The 21,659-nt window shown below is 57.7% G+C and overlaps 2 protein-coding genes across 2 annotated transcripts; one reads left to right on the top strand and one right to left on the bottom strand.

Moving 5' to 3' along the window:
• Window positions 1-2,289: 2,289 nt before the first annotated feature.
• LOC308577894 (carboxy-terminal kinesin 2-like) lies at window positions 2,290-10,338 on the bottom strand (the record flags this gene model as incomplete). Its single annotated transcript, XM_081178266.1, has 16 exons — window positions 2,290-2,443; window positions 2,619-2,694; window positions 2,886-2,959; window positions 3,290-3,429; window positions 3,607-3,745; window positions 4,921-5,088; window positions 5,496-5,669; window positions 6,119-6,235; window positions 6,887-7,018; window positions 7,098-7,244; window positions 8,061-8,259; window positions 8,351-8,567; window positions 8,670-8,711; window positions 9,814-9,879; window positions 9,956-10,070; window positions 10,222-10,338. The coding sequence occupies 16 exons, from the start codon at window positions 10,336-10,338 to the stop codon at window positions 2,402-2,404; spliced, it is 1,965 nt and encodes a 654-aa protein (XP_081034392.1). The 3' UTR covers window positions 2,290-2,401.
• A 413-nt stretch (window positions 10,339-10,751) lies between these two features.
• LOC308578069 (PHD finger protein 1-like) lies at window positions 10,752-21,505 on the top strand (the record flags this gene model as incomplete). The annotated part of the gene is made up of 16 exons (XM_081178353.1): window positions 10,752-11,230; window positions 11,438-11,846; window positions 11,946-12,027; window positions 12,455-12,550; window positions 12,649-12,734; window positions 12,828-12,976; window positions 13,086-13,181; window positions 13,272-13,340; window positions 13,860-13,983; window positions 14,242-14,309; window positions 14,390-14,521; window positions 14,638-14,727; window positions 19,723-19,849; window positions 19,937-20,040; window positions 20,135-20,194; window positions 20,757-21,505. 16 exons carry the CDS (start codon window positions 10,752-10,754, stop codon window positions 21,079-21,081), a joined length of 2,496 nt encoding a protein of 831 aa, XP_081034479.1. The 3' UTR covers window positions 21,082-21,505.
• Between the last annotated feature and the right edge of the window lie 154 nt (window positions 21,506-21,659).

The raw sequence follows: 21,659 nt of genomic DNA on the forward strand, positions 1-21,659 counted from the left end.
GGTGCGGCTGGCTGGAGATTTTAAGGAAAAGAGATAGAGCTCAGAACCCCCCTTTCGGGTTGAGCAGCGGTCCACGGTCTCTCTCACTAACCGGACCAAGAGAAAGGCAAGAAGGAGCGATAGAGAGGAGGGCAGAGAATTCAGTTGCCAGGAGATTCCACCCCCTTCCCACCAGTGCACTGGATTTTCCTTTTTCCTTATACTCACGCGTCTTCTATGATGATCCCGGGATCGATGAATAATAAGCCGGCTGGATCCCTCTTTTGCTCCCCGGCTGAACTCCTAGGGCTTTCGATTACCGCCCAGAAGATGGCTGGGGGTCCAAAAGGATCTTCCCAGGCAAAATGGCCTGGAGCCGGCTGAAGATTTCGGGGCCCCCAGTCAGCAGCTCGGGAGAACCGCAAGCCCCACGTTGCGGCGCCAACTGTTACGGAAAAATCTAGGTGCGGGGTTACTCTGCCACCCAGCTCATCGGACTAAGTCCGTGGGTCCCTGCGGAAGAAAATGAGCTCAGCCGGACGCAGGAGCAAACTGCAGAAGATCCAAGTTTATTGCGCAACAGGTTCAAGGCGAGATTGAACCCAGAGAAAGGGGTGACATGAACTTTTGAAATTTCCCTCCATATCCCAGAATACAGTGCATGAAACGTCACGAATACATTATGGGAAGGTTGGGTTTCACAAGTTACATCATGAATATACTTTACACGTCATGAATACATTATGAAAAGGTGGGATTACATTAATTAGCATTTTCGGATGAGGGAGGGGGGATATGCGGAGCGGGAAATATACATAGATACACATTTATTGAGTACCGGTGGTGGCAAGACAATGGGTCAGAGATATGCATCGTCTGCCACCTAATATTGCCTAGAGGGAAGGTTTGGCAAATTAAGAAGTTCCTGCGTACGTGACCTGCCGCTTCGGGGATTATGGAAGTAGGGATAGCATCATGGAGTCCACGGGGAACTGAGTTGAATGACACCGAGAGCGAAGAAATCGGAGTTACGGTTGATTTTATATCAATTTCTAAAGATTTCAATGATTTCAAACCCATTCTGTACTATAGGGCAAAAGCAGAAACAGAATGGATACATTGTAACAGGAGGTCCCTGGTTTCGGATCCATTGTTCTTGCCGTGGGGGGCCGTCAGCAGCTTGTCAGGGGTGAAATGAGGCGTGCAGGGGCTCCCTGAGCTAGCTTCTGCAGGACGAATGCATGGCTGTGATTGGCTAAAGCGGGGCCATAGGAATAAGCGGGGCCTCAGATGTTCCTAGAAGGAAGGGGGGAAGGAGCCCCCCCCCTTCCGTTCCGTATCAGTGGCTGGACTCCTCCTTTATTCTGGCTCTGCCCGACCAGTTGGGGGACTGAGCAGCCTCCCACCTAGATTCTTCCGTAACAGTATGTTGTTTGTTACTATGGTGTGTATTTTTGCTTGGATGAACCCCCCAACTCACAAACAAGCCCTGACACAACCAGCATGTTTTTCTCCTCTGAAACACAGCTAAACTTTTATCTCTTCGTACATAAGAACATAATAGCCTGTTCAGGAGTCTCTGGCGAGGTGCTGTGGCAGCTTTTTGCAGGAAGGAGTTCAACAGGAGTAGCCCATCTTTCCTGGCGGGCCATTTCTGCATGTTTTGGCCTTGCTAGCAAAGCCACATCATGCAAGAGTTGGTTGCTGAGAGCCCTTGAAGCCTCCTCAGACCACAAGGGTCTTACGGTTACCTACAAGGCTTTCCTGCCTCAGCCACAGTTAAAGTCCTCCCGTTGCCACAGGATCCTTTCCAGAAGGGCCAAACTCAAGCTCAAGCCACCTATTTCCCTTACCCCTGAAGAAGAAGAAGAAGAAGAAGAAGAAGAAGAAGAAGAAGAAGAAGAAGAAGAAGAAGGGGAGGAAGAGGAGGAGTTTGGATTTGATATCCTGCTTTATCACTCCCCTTCAGGAGTCTCCAAGCGGCTAACATTCTCCTTTCCCTTCCTCCCCCACCAGAAACCCTCTGTGAGGTGAGTGGGGCTGAGAGACTTCAGAGAAGGGTGACTGGCCCAAGGTCACCCAGCAGCTGCATGTGGAGGAACGGAGACACGAACCCGGTTCCCCAGATTACGAGTCCACTGCTCTTAACCACTACACCACACAGGCCACTGCACTGCTGCCAACGAAAGGGCAGGGAGGCTTGAGAGGGAGGAGACGCCCTGAAGTGGAGCCTGGGCACGCAGCTCACCGGAGGAAGACAGCAGAAAAAGCCAAATTCAGCAGTGGAAGAAGAAAATTTCAGAATATAAATTCAGAAATATAAACATTTATTACAAAAAAAGTATCAAGACTTTAAAAGACAAAAGAGTAAGAATGGGAGTCGCTATCCGAGAAGCAGAAAGACCAGCCGCCTCCGCCGCCCTCACTTCCGATTTGACGCTGTGCCAATGACACATTCATTGACCTGCAAGGCAAGACCGGGCAGATTTGGGGGGCCAGAAACTGGTCCCCACAGCTGCTGCTGCCGCCACCTCCTCCATCCAGCTGCGGTCAGGATGCCCCTTCCGCAGAGGAGATTCTGCAAGCAGCCCAGAGAAAGGGACACCCCCGCCCCCCAGCCGGATGCTGCAGCCACTTACCTTTCTGGCAAAGCGAAGGGAATTGAGGGACTCGGCAAAGTTCTCCTCCGAGGGCGAGATGTTAACGAACATCAGCCTGGGGGGAAAGGCCGGAGGAGAGGGTGAGGAGAAACAGAGGCTGCCTCAAGGGGGGTGCATGGCCCCCCTGTCAGAGACCTCTGGGTTGAAAGGGGTCATCTAGCCCAACCCCCTGCGTTCCTGGCAGGACAGCGCAGACCAGGCCTCAAAGGGGAGGGGGAGCCATCAACTCCCTCCTTGCCGACTCACATCTTGGAATTGCCGCCTAAGGAGTTCTGGAGGAGGTAGGTCAGCTTGCTGTTCCGGTAGGGCACATGGGCCTCCTGCAAGGGGGCAAAGGAAGCGGACAAGGATGGGTGCAGGAGGGGGAAATGTGTGGGGCCCCTCCTCCCCACTTAGGGCAGGCCGGTTCCGCCAGCATCATGAGGCTGTCCCATTCCCGATTGAATTGTAGAGTTGGAAGGAATCACAGCTCTAGAGCCCCCGATAGGTGGGCACCCCACACGTGAGACAGTGCTGGATGCCACATCCTCACCCTCGCAGAAGACCAGCGCACTGCGGGAGGCGGGCTGTGGGGCTGCAAAGGGCTGCCCCATGGCTGGCCAGGACTCCCCCCCCCCCGGAGGCACACGCGACCCCCCTCTCCCGCCTACCTTGTTGCTGAGGGCGGTGATGACCAGGCCCAGGTTGGAGAGGCTGCTGTTGATGGCCTGGGTCTCCTTGAGGCGGTCGCCGGTGGAGAGGGACCTGTCCAGGCGCTCACTGACAGACAGGTCCACCAAGCTCAGCACGGCTGCGGGGGGGGGGGGACAAAGGAGGGGTGAGGGTGGAGGGAGAAGGGGGGGTGCTGGGGACCAGGGACCCACAGAGGGCCTGGCCTAGAAGAGGAGGGAGAGCAAGGGAGCGCCTCTGGGCCAGGGCAGGGACAGAGGCCTCCGGCGAAGGGGGTCGTGGGGCCGGCCACACTCACAGGAGGTGTGCAGCTCCCGGTTGGGGTTGTGGCCCTCGATGCGCAGCTGGAAGAGGCTGTGGCTGCGGGACGAGCGCTCGTTGAGATTCGTCTTGGCCACTGAGCGGTTGGCTTTGGCTCTCTGGAGCAGCTTCAGGACCTGAAGGGGCAAGCGGGGGGCAGGAGGCGGAGAATGGCGGTCGGAAGGGACCCCAGAGATCCTCTGGCCCTAGCCAGCCCCAGGCAAACAGCGTGAAGAGGCTAGCCGGGCACATTCCCCCCCCCCCCCGGCTATTGGCTACTTGCGACCAGACTGAGATGCCCGGGCGCCCGATGGCGTTGGACATCACCGCCTGGAGGGGAAGCCTGGGAATCCTCGGAGCAAGACTCTTTCCACACACGAGGACCTCGTCCTATAGAATTCTATCCGTTACACAATCAGAATGAGTATCAGGAACCAAAACGGTTTCTCTCAGCAGCCTGAGCAGGAGCAGTGAACAATGGCAGCTCCTTGTTCTCACCTGACTTCACTCCCCCGCTGCCCCCACTGCCCCACGCTCAGCTGCAAAGAATATTCTTATATTCTGAATGTACAGTTAAGAAAGAGAAGTTGGAATAGGCCAAGATATGTGGACTGCCCCAATCCCAGCTCAAGGTGGTCATCTGAACTGGCCAGATGTTTAACTGAGAATCAGTCAGTCAGTCAGGCCATCATTTGAAAAATAAGACTTTAGAACGCCTGGCCCCAAAATGGCAACGAGACATCCCATTTGGGTGAGTTTAAGCTTGGTTTAAGGAGCCGCTTGGTGCCTAGCCTCTACACTGGAGTTTCTACCATTGCCTGCAAATAGAAAGGGAAGCATGGGGGGGGGGGGGAGTTCTTCTTCTGGGAACTCTAGGGCAGGCAGAAGCCCCATAAGGAGCCGAGGGGCCAAGACCCAGGTGATCTGAGCTCTCCAGAAAGGTAGGATGGCTCAGGCCTTCATGCAGAAGCCTCTCAGAGAACGGCACAGTCGGAGGGGAGCCCCCAGGGTCATCTAGCCCAACCCCAGATTCCTCCCTCTGCTCCTCCCCTCAGAGGCTTTGGATGCAGACACACTCTGGCTGCCTTGTCCCCAGACCAAGGCCCTAAAACGGGTCACAATGGGGCTGGTTCTCTGGCTTCTGCCTCTCCTCCACCCCTTGCAAGCAGGCTGGTGGCCGGACACAGTGCAGAGAGCGGGAGAAGAGTAGTGTTGGAAGGGGACCCCCAAGGGTCATCTACCCGACCCCCTGCACCGCTGGAACCCCCCAGGAAAATCCCAGACAGACAGCTGCCCCCCCCCACCGCGGTACCTCTTGCTCCGAAGCAACGGGGACGTAGCAGAGGTTGGGAACGTGCAGCTCCTCCGTGCATTGGCTCACTCGCCGGATCTCCAGCTCAGAGCCCCGCTCAGGGCGCAACACCAGCAGGTCCCGCAGAGACTCATTGTAGATCTCCAGGAAGTTGGCAGTGAAATGGTACTGGGAGGAGACAGGCAGAGGGGCAGGATCAGACCAGGGAAGGCGGCTGGGGTGGCGCGTGCCCAGCCAGCACATCGCTCCCAGCTCAGACTCGGGGACCAACTGGCATGGCTATTCCAAGAGGAGGCTTCCAAAGGTGAGGCCCAGGAGTTCAGACAGGCCAGCCCTCGGGTGTTCAGGGGATCTTGTGAGGCTGAACGGAAGGCCCTGCAGAAAAACACTGGCGGTCTCACCATCCTGTGGGGTGGGTGAGGGTGAAGGAGGCAGCCCTCTCTCACCAGCGCCCTCTCTGGGAGCTCCCAAGCCCAGTGCGAAACCCCCCTGGCAATTGCAGCATGGCGAGTGAATGCAGCAGGGGTCTCCACCCCCTTTGGACACCTGCAACCGCTTTCCCTCTCTGCCCCCACCTTCCAGCCTTTGGCCTCCATCTCCCGGGCTTTCCTGAAGATCTGCTGCACTGCGCGGGGGATCATGCCGGCCGTGGAAGGGTCCTGGCAGTCGGGGCCCTCCATGGTGTACGTCTTGCCGCTCCCCGTCTGCCCGTAGGCAAAGATGCAGACGTGGTAGCCGTCCAAGGCCGACTGCGGGGAGGAAGGGAAGCCGTCAGGCTGGCGTCCACCAGACCCCACCTGCCCCCGGAGGGGGAGAGCCGCCCTATGTGGAATTTCCAGACCATCCTTCAGCCACGACTCACAGGACAAACCAGCCAAATCAGCCGGGGAATCATCCTCACGATCATCATCATCATACAGTGGCACCTTGGTTGTCGAACCGAGTCCGTTCAAAAACTAAGGCTGCCAAAGAATGTTGGGGAGTTGGAACACTTACTTCCAGGTTTTCAGCGTTCAGGGGCCAAAGTGTACGAGTACCAAGGTGTTTGAGGGCCAAGATACGACTGTACCATGCTCAACATAATAACAAACTAGAAGAACTGGGCCGCTTCCCCCCTTAATGTATTTATTCTATATATTTATTTGATTGATTTATGTGCTCTTCAGGGTGGTTGACAGAATAAAATGCTTTTCCTTACCTGCACAAGCAGAGAGATCTCCTCAAAGACCTCCTCCTGGGAGCTGGACGGAGGGAAGACCTGGTCAAAGTTGAACTCATAGACAATGTCCTCTTTTCGCTCCCGGCCAACGTGGGACTGGCAGAGAATCAAAGAATTGCAGAGTTGGAAGACCCACGAGGCTCATCTAGTCCACCCCCAAGCAAGACTTGAACCCACAACTCTGAGATTATGAGCCTCTACCGACTAAGTGGTGACAGGGGCCGCGTTCCCCCTTGGCCAGCTCTCCCGGGGCCACAATGCTCTCTCTCGCACACACACACATATCCTCCAGCTGGCATTGGGTCTGTTGGCCTTGGGCCGGCCATCAACATTTGGGTTTCTCCTGCTCCTGCAAAGGTCATTGCAGGAACAACACTGGCTTATTTGAAGAAGAAGAAGAGTTTGGATTTGATATCCCGCTTTATCATTACCCAAAGGAGTCTCAAAGTGGCTAACGTTCTCCTTTCCCTTCCTCCCCCACAACAAACACTCTATGAGGTGAGTGGGGCTGAGAGACTTCAAGAAGTGCGACTGGCCCAAGGTCACCCAGCAGCTGCATGTGGAGGAGCGGAGATGCGAACCCGGTTCCCCAGATTACGAGGCCACCGCTCTTAAGCACTACCCCACACTGGCTCTCGGCAGGCTTTGCGGCAGGTGGAGACTTCCTGACGTCCCCTGGCAACTGTGACAGCCCAAGATGCCACCAAGACTTCGACAACCGCCTTGTCCCCCCACCCCCAGACTGACCTCCTCCGCCTTGGATAAGACCAGGCTCTTGCTGTCGTCTGGCGGGAAGCGGAGGTGGCTCACCCCCTGTTTCTGGGCCTCCTTCTCGCTGCTCAGCAGGGGGCGCACGCGGCAGAAGACACGGATGTTGCCCTGGAGGGAGCGGGGAGTCGTCAGCACCCAGCCCCACAAAGGGTCCCCCAGTGCCAGCCCCCCACCACCACCGGCCCACCTTCAGCTCCTGGACGGCGTTGTGCAGGGAGCGCCGCTCCATCTCCGACTCGTGCAGCTTCTGCTCCAGCTGGGCCTTGTGTGCTGCCAGCACCTCATTCTCCTGCGGCCGCCGGGCCAGGCTCTCCTGCGCCAGGCGCAGTTCCGCCTGCGTCAGAGAAACCCCAGGGCCAGTGAGGGACGGGCCACCTCAAACCCAGAGCCGCCCACCTGCCCTCTCAGCCAGGCAACAATTCAGGGAGGAGGCGGCAAATGCAGGCTTCCTCAGCTGGGAAAGGAAAAGCACCAGCAGGAACAGACACAGCAGAGGTTAGCAATTCCCCCAGACAGATATCTAGGGCCCTCTTGCGATGGATAGAAAAGGGACTTGTGTGAGAAACAGGGTGTGAGGCTGAGGAGAAGGGAAGCGCTTCCAGCGAGAGCCGAGAGGGATACACTTCTCTGTATGGGGGGGATTGAAGATTAAGATATAATTATGATAGAGGGCTAGACACATAAAATTTTGTGTTTTATTGCGATTATTACTATTACTGTTGTGATTTTTATTTATTTTCTTTCTTTTTCTCCTTATCTTCCCACCTTTTATTGCTTTTTTCTGTATTTCTTATTATCTTTTATTAAAAAATTCTTGATTTCCAAAAGTGTTTGCAACATCTTTCTCTCATCTTATTATCTTTTTTTAAACTAGTTTGGTTTGTATTATATGTTGAAAATATTTAATAATTTTTTTAAAAAAACATTTTTAAGGTATCTAGCTCTCTTTTCTGGGGCTGAGGACCCTTAACTGTGATCTTGAGTCTGGCATTGTGGAATCAGAAGGGTACCTACGGGACATCTAGTCCAACCCGCTGGAATGCAGGCGTCACAAGCGGATGTTGGCTAGTCCCAAGGATTCCTCGCCTCACCTTGGGATTCCAAGCACCATTAAAGGGCGGGTGGAAGGGTCCCCAGCCCCCCCCCTCACCTCTCTGGCCTCCAGCTGGGCAGCCAAATCCTCCTTGGCCTCCCTGGCTTTGCGGCCAGCGGTTTCCAGCTCCCGGATCGCCTGGCTCTGGCTCTTGACGGTCTCCTCCAGCTGCTGCTCCTGCTTCACCAGCTGCTCCACCCTCTGCCGGCTCTCTGTGGCCTGCGCTTGGCAGGTCTGCAGCTCCAAGGCCAGGGCACTGCCAAGAGAGGGTAGGGCAGAGGTCAGATCCTGCAGCAGGAGGAGCAGACGGAGCCCGCCATTCCCTTCTCAGGCTGCTGCTCGCTCACCTGTTCTGCCCCTCCAGCTGCTGGTTGCGGGCCGTCGCCTGCTTCAGCTCCCCCTCCAGCTGGCTCAGCTGATGCCTCAGGGCCTCATTCTCCCCGGCCAGCCCCTGGGCCTTCTCCTTGTAGGTCCCCACTTTGGCCCGCAAGTCGCTCACTTGCCCCTTCAAGTCCCAGGGGGCCCGCTTCTTCTCACCCCCGCCAGCAGCGGCAGGAGCAGCGGCTGCCAAGGGGAGAGGGAGAGAGAGAGGACAGTGTGAGGGTCCCGGTGGCGGCTCAAGGATGGCACAGGGGGGGCCACCTCCTTCCCTTCTCTAGGCCTTACCTGGCTTAGGGGCTGCCGCAGCCACCGTCCGACGGGATCCTGCTGGGAAACAAGGAACGAGACATGAAGCAGTGAAAGGATTCCCAAGGGGACCCTGTCTCCCCTCCATTGCTTCATGAAACATCTCCAAACAATAGTAATACTTCAAAACATAAAATCAGCAAGGAACTCAAGACAGATTAAAGCAACATATGTGGGGGTTCCATTCCACGGATTGCGCCTAAAGTCAAAATCCACGTATAGCTGAAATATGCTGGATTTGATGGTGGGCAGGATTGCCAGAGCATTTTTCCCAGCCCCTCTCCAAACTTTTTATATTGTTTCCTGCACTGAATGCACACAAGTTAAAGGGGCACCAGATGCAGGATTACGGGGAACCCACATTCTACACATCTGAATCAGCTTGACAAAACTAAAATGGCTTCAGCAGGTGCCAAAAAAAGTCCAGCAAAGATAGCTGCCTGGTGTTGAAAGAACATAACTGGATCAGGCCCTGGTCTAGCCCAGCATCCTTTTCTCAGTGGCCAAATAGTTTCCTGTGGGAAACCAGAGAGCAGGATTCAAACCCAAGAGCCCTCTCCCCCTTTGTGGCTTCGAGCAACAGGTATCCAGAAGAATTTCTGCCTCCAACCATAGAAGCAGAGCAGACATCACGGCTAGTAGCCATTGATTGCCCTCTCGGACGTGCATCTGTTTAATCCTCTTGTAAAGCCATCCAAGTTAGTAGCTATCACTACTTCCTGTGGGAGGGGAAGTTCCATAGGTTAGCTATGCAATGCCATTGTTTTTTATACAGTGGTGGCTTGGTTCTCAAACTTCATCCATTCCAGGAGTCCAAGACTCCAGAAACCATTCGCAAACCAAGGGACAGCTTCCGACTGGCTGCAGGAGCATCCTGCACTCATTCGGAAGCTGTGTCGGATGTTCAGCTTCTAAAAAATGTTCGCAAACTGGAAAGCTTACTTCCAGGTTTCCGGCGTTCAGGAGCCAATTTGTTCAACAACTAAGCCGTTTGAAAAGCAAGGTACCACTGTAATGGAAATCAATACAACAATATTTATAATATTTTTGAAAAATAACACGTACGATATACAGGTGTGATATGGCACCCTTAACAGGGACACTTCTGCAGCCCGCTGCCTACCTGTGATGGACGGCCCTGCCACACCCGCAGTCGCCTGGGTTCGAGTGCTCGAGCGGCGGCGCCCCCCTGCCAAGAAAGCGGTGTTACAGCAAAGTCCAGAAGGACTCCCCAGGTTCTGCCCCGCCCCCCGACCTGAGCTTACCGGCCTGGCGGTGGCCTCGGAGCCCAGGGGCCGCTGGCGGAGGCTTCGGAACGGAGGGGGCTGCCGTCACAGGTCCTCCCCGCTTGGTAGGGCCCAGGGGAGCCCGAGCCCGTTTCTGGGAGGAAGGAAAGGGCAGCCGTTTGTTATTCTCCAGGGCCAGGCTGGATGCCACCTCACCGATCCTATTCCACGTCCCTCTCTGCTGGAAATGGCAACGCCCCATTCGCACCCCCCATGCTGCAGAAGGGAGGGGCTTGGGAACTCACCCGGTCCACCTTGGGGGGCTCATTCTCATCGCTGGCCGGGCGCTTGAGGCGCAGCTCAGACACAGGGAGCCGGGAGGGGCCTTTCGGCAGCAGGAAACTTTTTTCCTCAGAGTTCATCGTGGGGAGAGAAAGAGAAGGCCGCTGAGTTCATTTAATGAAGAATCTCAGAACCAGGGTGGAGGGGGGTGTCGAAGCCCGAGGCAGGCAAGAGAGAGGCGCCCCCCCCCAGACCCCCGAAAGGGACTCACGGGAGGTGAGGCAAGGCCTTCGGGGAGAAGCCAGTGGGAGGCCAAGGGAATGAAGCCGAGCCTGCAAGGTCAAAGGAGGTCCGGCTAGTCCAAATGGCCCCCAGCACCGAGATAGGCTGCCTCTGGGCCGGGAGGCAGCAACCCTTTCCCGCAGGGGGCCGGTCCGCTGTCCCGCAGGCCCTGGGGGGGCCGGACTACACGGGGAGGGGGGGGGGAGAGCGAATTCCTCTGCCCCGCAAAGAAGCCAGAGATGCCTTTTCAAGGAAAGGACACCTTCTGCGCATGTCCAAGGGCGCCGATTGCCGGCCCCTCCGCGGGCCGGAGGGAGAAGGCGAGGGGGCCGGATCCGGCCCGCGGGCCTCAGCCCGCCTCCCCCTGATCTGCCCTCTTCGTCTTACGCCCACGGCTCCGCCCCTAAGTCCCTCCTCGGCGCACGCACTGCGCACGCGCGCCGCCCAAGAAGGCGCCCGAGCCCGCCTCCGCCGGAAGGAGCGTCGGCGGGAGGGCGAGCGTGAGTGCGCGCGCGTGCCGCAGGCGGCCCCGCCCCTCCCTGGCAACGGCCGCGGCGCGCAGGAAGCGGGCGGGCGGGGGCGGGGCCTGGGCCGGAGGGGCGGGGCCAGGGAGATCTATGGGGAGAGAGATCAATGTATAGGGAGATCAATAAACAAACGGGAGGGGCCCCCCCGGGGGAGGCCGGCGGAGCGCGCCTTGGCCACCGGGGCAGCTTCCCCCGTTGAACACTCGCCTGCCCCTCTGCGCAGGTGGGGCGGGGCCTGGAGGGGGGGGACCCCGAGTGACCCTGGCCCCTTTCCCCTCCCCCCCATGAAGGGGGATCGGGGGGGCCTGAGGCAGGGGGGGCACACAGGGACACTGCAGCGGGGCGATCCCCTTGGAGGGGGGCCGGGGGGTCCTGGCATTGGGGGGACCCCCGGGCGCTGCCACGGTCTTTCCCCCGCTGCCCCCCCCAGCCCGGTGGGGGCGTGGCGGGTCCGGGTGGGGGCGCTGGGGGGGGGCTGGGCCGCCCGGCCCTCGGCATCCCCCCTGGCGGCCCCCCGCTCCGGCTGCTGCGTCACTGGCGCTCGGCGGGAGGCTGGAGCCGCCGAGGGTCCCGCTCCGCCGCCCCTGAGACCCCCCCGCCCCCCCCGCGGCGAGAGGGACCCCCAGAGCGGAGCCGGCAAGGGGGCGCCCCCCCGCCCCTCCCCCGCCTCGGCCCGCCTGACCCGGACCAGCGCCCGCCTGACCTCGGGGCCCTGGAAGCGGCCGGCGGCCGGCAGCGGAGGGGCGCCCCCCTCGCCCGGCTGGTCCCGCTTCTGGGAGGGCCAGGATGTCCTGGCGCGCTGGACCGACGGCCTCCTCTACCTGGGCACCATCAAGAAGGTCAGTGGCTGCCCCTCCCCTCGGGGGGCAGGGGGGTCCGCCCGTCCCCCCCCCGGCTGGGGGTCTCTGCTCACCCCCTCCGCCCCCCCCCCCCCGCAGGTGGACCCCCTCCGGCAGGTGTGCCTGGTGCAGTTTGAGGACGACTCCCAGTTCCTCGTGCTCTGGAAGGACATCAACCCAGGTCAGTGGGCAGTGAAGCCCCCCACCCCCACCCCCCCACTTTGGGGTCCCCCCCAGTCTCCGCCCCCTGCAGGCCTGGCTGCTCCCCACCCCCCCACCCCCCGCCTTGTTCTGTAGGGATGACCCCAGTGCAGAGTTCACCTGTGGAACTCCCTCCCACTGCCGAGATATCAGTGGTTCTGAAGGGCCGGTTCCTGGAAGCCGCTTTTTTGGGGGGGGGGCATTCCCTGGCTGCCCAGGGTGAGAAGGGGGGGCTGGATCAGAGGAGAACCCTCTTTGGCCCCATCCAGAAGACACTTCTCGTTTCCCGATGGAGCCTCCAGCTCCAGAGGCAGTCTATCTTGCTCCTGAGGCTCCTGGGGCAGGAACCCAGCTGCCCTGGGGGGGGGGGATTGGCCCCTCACGCCCCCCCCTGCCTTTTCTCCTAGCGGCTGTGCCTGGGGAGGAGCAGTCCTGCTGCGTGTGCCACTCGGAGGCCGTGAGCCCAGACAACCGGCTGGTGCGGTGTGAGAAATGCAGCCACGGTGAGTCCGCCAAAGGAGCCCCACAAGCTGCCCCTGGGGCCCCGCCCCCCCCCACTGCCCCACTGATGACCCTCCTTCCTCTCCCCCCCCCCCCGCAGCCTACCACCAGGAATGCCACCTGCCCCGGGTGCTGAGCGATGGGGCCTGGACGTGCCGGCAGTGTGTCTTTGCTGTGGCCACCAAGGTAAGTGTGGTCTCCTCTGCCCCCCCCCCCCCCGAGGTCCTCTGTCCCAGCCCCGCGCACTGACTCTGCCCCACGGCTTTCCTCCTTCTGCAGCGGGGCGGCGCCCTCAAGAAGGGGCCCTACGCCAAGGCCATGCTGGGAATGAAACTGGTCCTGCCCTACCAGCTGAAGACCCTGGAGTGGGACGCTGAGCACCTCGCCAACCGCCAGCAGTGCTACTGCTACTGCGGGGGCCCCGGAGAGTGAGTCTGCCCCCCCCGGAAGAGGGGGGCTTGTGGGGAGGAGGGAGGGCGCCTCTGGAACCGGAGGGGGGCGCTCAGCTGACCAGCCCCCTCTCCTCCTCTGCCTCAGGTGGAACCTGAAGATGCTGCAGTGCCGCGGCTGCGCCCAGTGGTTCCACGAGGCCTGCACCCAGTGCCTCAGCAAGCCGCTGCTCTACGGGGACAGGTGAGGGGCAGCCCTGGGTGGGGGGGGAGGGTGGGGGTCAGAGGGCGAGGGCATCTTGTGACTGACCCCCCCCCCGGCTCCACCCGGCAGGTTCTACGTCTTTGAGTGCTGCGTCTGCACGGGAGGCCCAGAGAGCGTCCGGCGTCTCCCCCTGAGATGGTGAGGGGGCGCTTTGGGGCGGCAGGGGGGCATGAGCACAAGAAAGCAATGCAGCGGCCTGGCCCCAGACTCGGTCACGGGATCGGGGCCCCCGTTGGGCAGGACGTCCCTGCATCTTGGGGGGCTGGACTGGATGACCCTCGGGGTACATGCCAACTGTGATTCCATATAAAAGCAGCTTAAAGAGAGCCAAAGGAAGGTGGGTCCTTAAAAAAACACAACCCCCCACATCTTGAGTGTATCCGGATCCACTTGGGCCCTTTAATTAACAGCTTCCTGCTTCTCACTTGATTTCCTAATACTCCGCTTGGGATAATTGGGACACTTAGAATAAGTCGGTCAGAATTCAGCAGCTGATCTGGAAAGCGAAGAGAGAGCAGAAGGGGGAAGGAGGTTTTGGCGCCAGAGCGAAGGAAGCCGCCACCTCAAGGGCCAGGAGGCACCGGGCGGGAGTGGGGGGCCGGAGGGTGGGGGGCTGCGCTGGCTGCGCTGAGGGATTCCCGCCTGCCCCCCCCGCAGGGTGGACGTTGCCCACCTCGTCCTCTACCACCTCAGCATCTGCTGCAAGAAGAAGTACTTTGACTTTGAGCGCGAGATCCTGCCCTTCGCCAGCGAGAACTGGGACAGCCTCCTGCTGGGCGAGGTGAGAGGCCGGTGGGTGGGGGGAGGGATCCTGGGGGCAGGAGGAGAAGAGGGGGGGGCGAGACTCCGAATCTCAGGGTTGTGGGTTCGAGTCCCAGGCGGGGCAAAACATTCTTGAATTGCAGGGGATGGGACCCGATAAAAGTCTAGGATCCCTTTAGTGTTGGGGATTGGCCGTGTGGGCCAGGAGGCCGGATCCGCCCCCCGTGAAGAAGGGGCCTCAGGGTGGCGGGGTCTGACGCTGCCCCTTTCCCCCCAGCTCTCGGACACCCCGAAGGGGGAGCGCTACAGCCAGCTGCTGAACGCCCTGACGGGACACAAGGACAGGTGAGGGGGGCCGTGGGACCCATGGGGGGCTGCGGGTGCCGGGTTCGAGAGCCGCCCCCTCACAGCCGCCTCCTCTGCAGGTTCATCTCCGGGAAGGAGATCAAGAAGCGCAAGGGGCTCTTTGGGCTGCACTGCCGCGCCCCCCCACCCACCCCCCAGGGGGCCGACGGCTCCGGGGACGCGCCCAGGACCCCCTTCATCGCGGGCAGCAGGTGAGCCGGGGGTCTCCCCCGCCCCAAGGGGGTGGGAAAGGGGGCAGGGCCTCCCCCCGCCTTTGCTCCTCCGGCACCCCCCTCCGTGCCGTGCAGATAAGGAGGGTCTCTTACAGCTTCCTTTCAGGGCAGGGCAGGCGTGGGAAGGGGCCGGAGCGCCCGAGGGCCGGGCGGCGGGGGCCGCCCCGGCAGCAGCCACAGCGCCGGCGCTGTTGGGAATCTGCCAGGGAGATAGTGCCCATCATGAGCCCCCAAGCCGGAGTTCTGGCGTCCATCGGCCTCCCGTAGTCACGCAGATCCAATAGTTAGCGACACGAAGCCTCTGGAAATTCCTAGCCACATTCCTAGGCTGGTGTACACTGTTTATCAGCAGATAAAAGCACAGCCAAAAGCTTGCACCAAGGAAGAGCAAAAGAGCATATTTACAGACTTTATTTAGGACATGAACAGAACAAAGAAAACACGTCCATTCTGTCAGCGTCTATGAGCCGACTGACAAAAACGAAAGGAATATCTGAACAAAAACATCCTGTGATCAGGACATGCGCAGACTCTGTAACTTACAAAAGCCTGCTCCCTTTAAGGTGGAACGGAAATATCCTAACATCCTCCCCCTTTCCGTGTAACCTGTTGTACCTGTGGTTCACCCAATTGCAACCTTTGTACATAAACCTTAAGTTGTTCTTTGTTAACAACCTTAGACAACAGATCAGCAGGAATTTCCTGCCATGTAGGACACCCGAATCAGTCCTTTCTGAATACACTCTCTTGCACGATGTAGCTTAATCTGCAAGTACTTGGTTCTCTGCTTGCAACTCTCGGAGTTCAGCAAAGCCAAACACGATCTATTGTCTTGATACACTTGTATAGGACATTTCACAGAAACCCTGATGTCCTTAAACAGTTGCATCAACCATTCACAATCCATGAGTGAAAATGACAGAGCATTGAGTTCTGCTTCACAGGAACTTAGGCTCACTGTTGTCTGCTTCCTGCACAACCAGTCAAACAGGCAGTGGTTGTACATGCAGCATACTCCAGAAGTGCTTGTACCATCCGTGGTGTCACTTCCAAAACTAGCATCTGCAAAGATTTCAAGACCTCCAGTCTTCTGACTGGTGAACCTCAGCCTGTAGCGCATAGTCCCTTTCAAATAGCGGGCTATGCGCTTCAGAGCTTTCCAATCCTGAACCGTAGGATTGTTGGCATGTCTGCTAAGCAAATTACAGCTTACAGCTATGTCAGGTCTTGAACATCTGGCAATGAAATTCATCTTGCCTAGAATGCATCTGTACAGCGTTGTGTCAGAAAACGCTTCAGCAGTACTGTCTACCTGGTAACCTGTCACCATCGGTGTGTCTGCTGGGTTTGCATCAACCAAATTCAACCTGGTTAACACATCAGCAATTTTCTGTGTTTGATGTACCAGAAAATTACCTGCTTGGTCCTTCTCCACCTGCAGAGAAAGATAGTTGGATACCTCACCAAGATCCTTCATGTCAAAGTGCTCCTTCAGCTGAGCTAGGGTGCTTTGGTAAAAAGCCTGATTCTTCCAAAACATCAGAAGATCATCAACAAAACATAAACAATACAGTTTGTTTTGCCCCTCCTCCTTGACAAACACACATGGATCAGCTTTGCCCTGGTGAAAACCTAGAGAAAGCAATGTCTCAGTGAGTTTTGTGTTCCAACACCTGGCACTCTGTTTGAGACCATATAAGGATTTCCGCAGTTTACAGACCATTCCCTTCTGTATCTGCATCCCATCAGGTGGAAGCATGAACAGCTCCTCCCCCAAAATCCCGTACAAAAAAGCTGTATTAATGTCATGGTGGGAAACATGCAGTTTCTCCTCCGCAGCGACCTTGAGCATCAGCCGAATGCTCTCATATTTGACTGTGGGAGAATAGGTCTCGTGGTAATCCTGTCCTGGTACCTGTGAAAAACCTCTGGCAACCAATCTGGCTTTGTGTCTGACCACCTTGCCATTCTGGTCTGTCTTGGCCTTGAAGACCCATTTGCTGCCAACCAGTCTCATTCCTGGGACTACCGGTACCAGTTCCCAAGTTTGGTTCCTGTTCAAGGAATCAACTTCAGCCTTCATGGCATTAAGCCAAGGCTCAGCATCTTTAGAGGTTAACTCCTGAACCTCTTTGAAGCTTGAAGGTTCCCACACCTTCTTTGAGCTACTAAGAACAGCAGTTGCCGTCTTAGCAAACTCATCAGCATACCTCTTTGGAGGTCTGCCCTTGGTCGCCCTTTCAGATCTGCGTACTAGACACAAGTCTTCTGGACTCATCTCCTCTTTCTTAGGAGAAAAGTGACCAATGGTGAACAGTGGTTCTTCCAGTTCATTGTCAGACGCATCAGATGGTCTGATTGAGGCCTTTGCGCTCTGGTAGTCTGCTGTGTCATCACTGTCACTGACACTAGCAGCAGCAGCAGCGCCGCCCACTGAACTGGAATCCGAACTCTGATCATCATCATCCTCATCATCATCATCCTCATCAGCAGCAGCAGCAGCTTTCTCATCTTTAGCTGCTTGCTTGACATCACCTTCATCCTCCTCTGGGTAACTCTGGAAAATTCCCACATTTTCCCCCCACTTAGGATTGTACTCAACACTCCTTGTGAACTTAATGGACTTAGAGTCAGTCATCCATACCCTGTATGCACCTTTTTCGTACCCCATGAACAAACCATGTGCCCCACGCTTCCCAAGCTTGTTGGTTTGTTGTGTGCGTACCCACATGTCCGAACCAAAGATTCTCATGTGTTTGGTGTTGGGTTTCTTGCCAAACATCTTCTCATAGGGGGTACAACCAATGGGTGATGACAATCTTCGATTAACGGTATAAACCAAATTCCCCAGAGCCTCCCCCCAAAACTTATCAGGGAGATTGGCATCATGCAACAAGGTCTTGATTCCTTGCAGCAATGTTTGATTTGCTCTCTCCGCAAGACCATTCATCCATGGCGATCTGGGCGTTGACATGTCATGCTGGATTCCCTTCTCAGTCAGGAAAGCTTCAAACTGCTGAGAAGTGAACTCCCCGCCCCGATCAGTAAAAAAACAAGAAATACGTTTACCGTGCACATTCTCCAACCAAGCACAGAATGCCTTAAACTTTGGAAACGCTTGCGATTTCTGTTCGAGCAAATACACATGAATGTACCTGGAAAAAGAATCAATCAGAATCATGAAGTACCTTGCTCCTCCTATAGAGGGCGCAAGTGGCCCAACTAGGTCCGCATGCACTAGCTGGTAGGGCTTGGAAGCCTGCCTGCTAGACTCCTTGCCTTTTGGAGCAACCTTCACCTTGTTCTCTGCACAAGATACACATTTCATGTGAAATTTACAGGGTTTGATGTTCAAACCTTCAACCACCTCTGGCATCTTGGCCAGTGCCTTCCAAGAGAGGTGACAAAACCTTCGATGCGCATCGTGAATGCAACCTGCATGAAGAACTTTGTTAGTTTGTGCAACACAACATGAATCAGCATTAGATACAACAGCAGTGTCATCATAAGTTATATGGAACAAACCATCCATAAACTTAGCATGCAAATAGTCCTCTTTGCCTTTACTGATGACACAGATGCTCCTCCTGAAGGAAATCTGAAAACCACGTCCAGTAAGCTGTGGGACGCTCAATAAGTTGCTCGCCGCTCCTGGAACAAAAAGTACATTACTGATGGTAGTGTGCAGACTTGCAAGTTTCACAGTCCCTTCTCCTGCAATTTGCAACGTCCTTCCATCAGCCAGGTGGATCTCACCTTCTTGGGGCTTGAAGGAGATAAAGAGGTGCCTGTCCTTGGAAACGTGGCGATTCGCACCTGAATCCACAATAAATCTGCCTTTGGCTGTTGGAGCAGTCCTTACAGCAAGTAAACCCTTGTTTTGCAGCTTGCCCCCCTGCTCCTGGCCAGCAGACTTGCTTTTAGCCTTTGGTGAAGCTGTGCCAGCAAACAACGCTTTGTTTTTCCCTTGCGCGGGCTCTTCACCCTCCCTCTGCTCCTGGCCATCTGCAGGTGTCTGCCTGTGGCTCTGTTTACCTTTGCCTTTCCGGCCTCTGCAAAGGCGATGGCCTTGGTTCCCATGAGAAACAGTGCTCTCAGCTGCCGACTCCTTGGCTCCCCCTGGAGGCTGGAATGCTGCCTGGGATGACGTGACGGTCAGCTCCCCCTGCAGCTTGCAACCGGTGCCCTCAGCATCCCTGCAATCACCCGCACTCTGGGAAACAGCTAGGACCTCCGATGCAGTCAAACTCTGGGCTGGGATTACTGGCTTGCGAGCTTTTTTCAAAGCAGTCCACATTGCACGTGCAGTGGTGTTGCCAGCCAGCGTCTTAATTTCCTCAAGAGATACAGATAGGACTATTACGTCAATCGCTTTCGAATTCTGCGATTTCCATCTCTCTGTCAGAGGAACTGGGGGGGCTTCAGAAACAACATGCCACACCCCAAACTGACGTAGCAAACTCTCACACCATTTTGCCCAAGTTTCATAATTCTGCCCATCCAACTTAGGGGATTCAGCATTTCCAGAAGCTTGGAAAAACTCCATTCCAGCTTTTACTTTAGCCGTGAGTCGAGAGACTCCTTATCTTGGCAGCCATTAATCACGAAGCCTTTTTGGCTCAGCTCCCAGGCCAATTAGGCCTTGCCGGAGTTCAAAGACTCCTTGCCGAGGTAAAACAGGAAAACGTCCCTTCCTTTCACTTTCCCCACATACCTCTCAAACGCAGTCTGTTGCAGCTTTACTCTCCTGTAGGTGCCGTGAATCTGGGCCCGAAACCTTGTTGTTGGGAATGTGCCAGGGAGATAGTGCCCATCATGAGCCCCCAAGCCGGAGTTCTGGCGTCCATCGGCCTCCCGTAGTCACGCAGATCCAATAGTTAGCGACACGAAGCCTCTGGAAATTCCTAGCCACATTCCTAGGCTGGTGTACACTGTTTATCAGCAGATAAAAGCACAGCCAAAAGCTTGCACCAAGGAAGAGCAAAAGAGCATATTTACAGACTTTATTTAGGACATGAACAGAACAAAGAAAACACGTCCATTCTGTCAGCGTGTCTGAGCCGACTGCACAAAAACGAAAGGAATATCTGAACAAAAACATCCTGTGATCAGGACATGCGCAGACTCTGTAACTTACAAAAGCCTGCTCCCTTTAAGGTGGAACGGAAATATCCTAACAGGCGCAAGGGGCAGCCGCCGGCCCCCAGTGGCAGCGGGGGGCAGTGGGCGCAGGAGCAGGAGGAGGAGCAGCAGGAGGAGCAGCGGAGCACCCGGGAGAGGGAGCGCCTGGAGAGGGCCCTCACTCAGGTAGGCCGGGGGCCAGGAAGGGCGGGGGGACCGGGGGGCCCCTGCTGCCTCCCTCTCAAGAGCCCCCTCCCCTCTCTCCGCCCCCAGGAAGTGGTGCAGCACCCAGTCAGCGCTAACCAGAGCTACAGCGGCTACGGCGGCACTTCCAGCGCCTACAACTTCCGCCGCACCGACGCCCGCTGCCAGGAGAGGTGAGGGGGCAAGCAGGGCAGCCCCACGGCGGGGGTGGGGGTGGCGTTCCCCGCCCCACGCTGACGGCCTGCCTCTCTCTCCCCCATCCTGCAGCGCCCCGATCCGGATGTTTGCCTCCTTCCATCCCTCGGCCAACACTGCAGGGACCTTGAGGTGAGCAGGAGGGAGGGAGGGAGGGGTGCGCCCCACTTTCCCCAGGGGGGCGTGGATGGAAGTGGGGGGCTTCACTGGGGAAGCCCAGTCCAGCACAGCCCCCGGCCAGCCCCAAACCCCCAAGAGGCCCCGCTCCAGCCTGTGGGGTGAGCGGCCTCATGAATGGCTGTTTGACCCTGATGGGAAGGGAACGTCATCCGGTCCCCCCCCCCTTGCCGCCAGACAAGGTGCCCCCTCTGCCAGGTCAGGGCGGCCCCTGTGAGCCCCCCCCTCCTCCAGTTAGGACCTGGGAGACCTGCTCAGCCATGCAGCGGACCAGGCGGCCTTGAGGTCAGCCATCGTTCCTCTAGCCCACCTCACAGGGTTGTTGTGCGGAGGCAGCGGGAGGCAGGAGGAGAGGGGGGGGTGCCTCTCCTTCCCCAGAGGTCGGACGCCCGTCTATCCGGGACCCTCGTTGCTGCTGGAAGTTGTGGCGCTGGCTGTCCAGGGCAAGCGGGGGGGGGCAAGCTGAGGTTCGGGGTGACTTTGGCTGCAGCAAGTGACCCCCCCTTTCCTTCTGCAGCACCAGCAGCGGAGCCCCCCTCGACCCCGGCGACGCGGCCCCTGCGGAGCGGGGCAGCCCAGAGCGATCTCCGGCGGATGACGGCCCCGCCCCCCGGACACTCCTGCGCCGACACTCCGCGCCGCCGGCCCCCAAGCGGCCCCCGCAGGCTGCCCCGGCCCCCTCGGCCCTCTGCGTGGCCCCCGGCGGCCCCGCCAGCTCGGGCTACTTTGGACCCATGGGGCGGCTGGCGCGGGGGGAGGCGGTGCGCATCCTGGCTCGCCGCGTCACCACCGAGGGCACTGTGCAGTACCTGGTGGAGTGGGAGGGGGGCAGCATGTTTTAGGGGCCCCAACGCGGGACCCCCAATGTGCCTGGCCAAGGAGAGAGCAACAAGTGCAATTCTGGGGGGCAGGCCGTGGGGCGGCTCCCCCTACCCGCTTGAGGAATGTGGACTGTGCCGTTTCTTGCTTTTGGGGGGGCAGGAGACCCCCAAGTTTCTTCCATTTGCTGCTGCCGCTGCTCCCCAGCCCCCCCATATCGTCGTCTTGGACCCCAAAAAGAGTTTGAGTCCTGCTTATTTTTTTACTGTTTGTTGGTTAAAGGTATTATTTAAAGAGGCCTGAGTGGGAGAGAGAGAGAGCGCCCCCCCCCTCGGCTGCCCCCCAAACACACACAGCCCCCCCCCTTGCGCCTGTAGTCCTGCCTCTGCTGCTGCTAGACTGACTGTTGTACAAAGCACTTCCGAATAAAAGAGCTTCTGGGCAAGACTTTGCCGCCTGCAGCTGCTTCCTGGGGCCCAAGACCCCCCCCCCAAAAAAACCCCCACCTGCCGGATCAGGCCCGTCCAGCCCCGCCTCCTGGCCAGAAACCCCAAGGACTCGAGGTAGACTGCTGCTGGCCTGGGAGGCTCCCTTGGCAGGC

This window comes from Podarcis bocagei (assembly GCF_964188305.1).
Source record: "Podarcis bocagei genome assembly, chromosome: W".
Classification (NCBI taxonomy): Eukaryota; Metazoa; Chordata; class Lepidosauria; order Squamata; family Lacertidae; genus Podarcis; species Podarcis bocagei.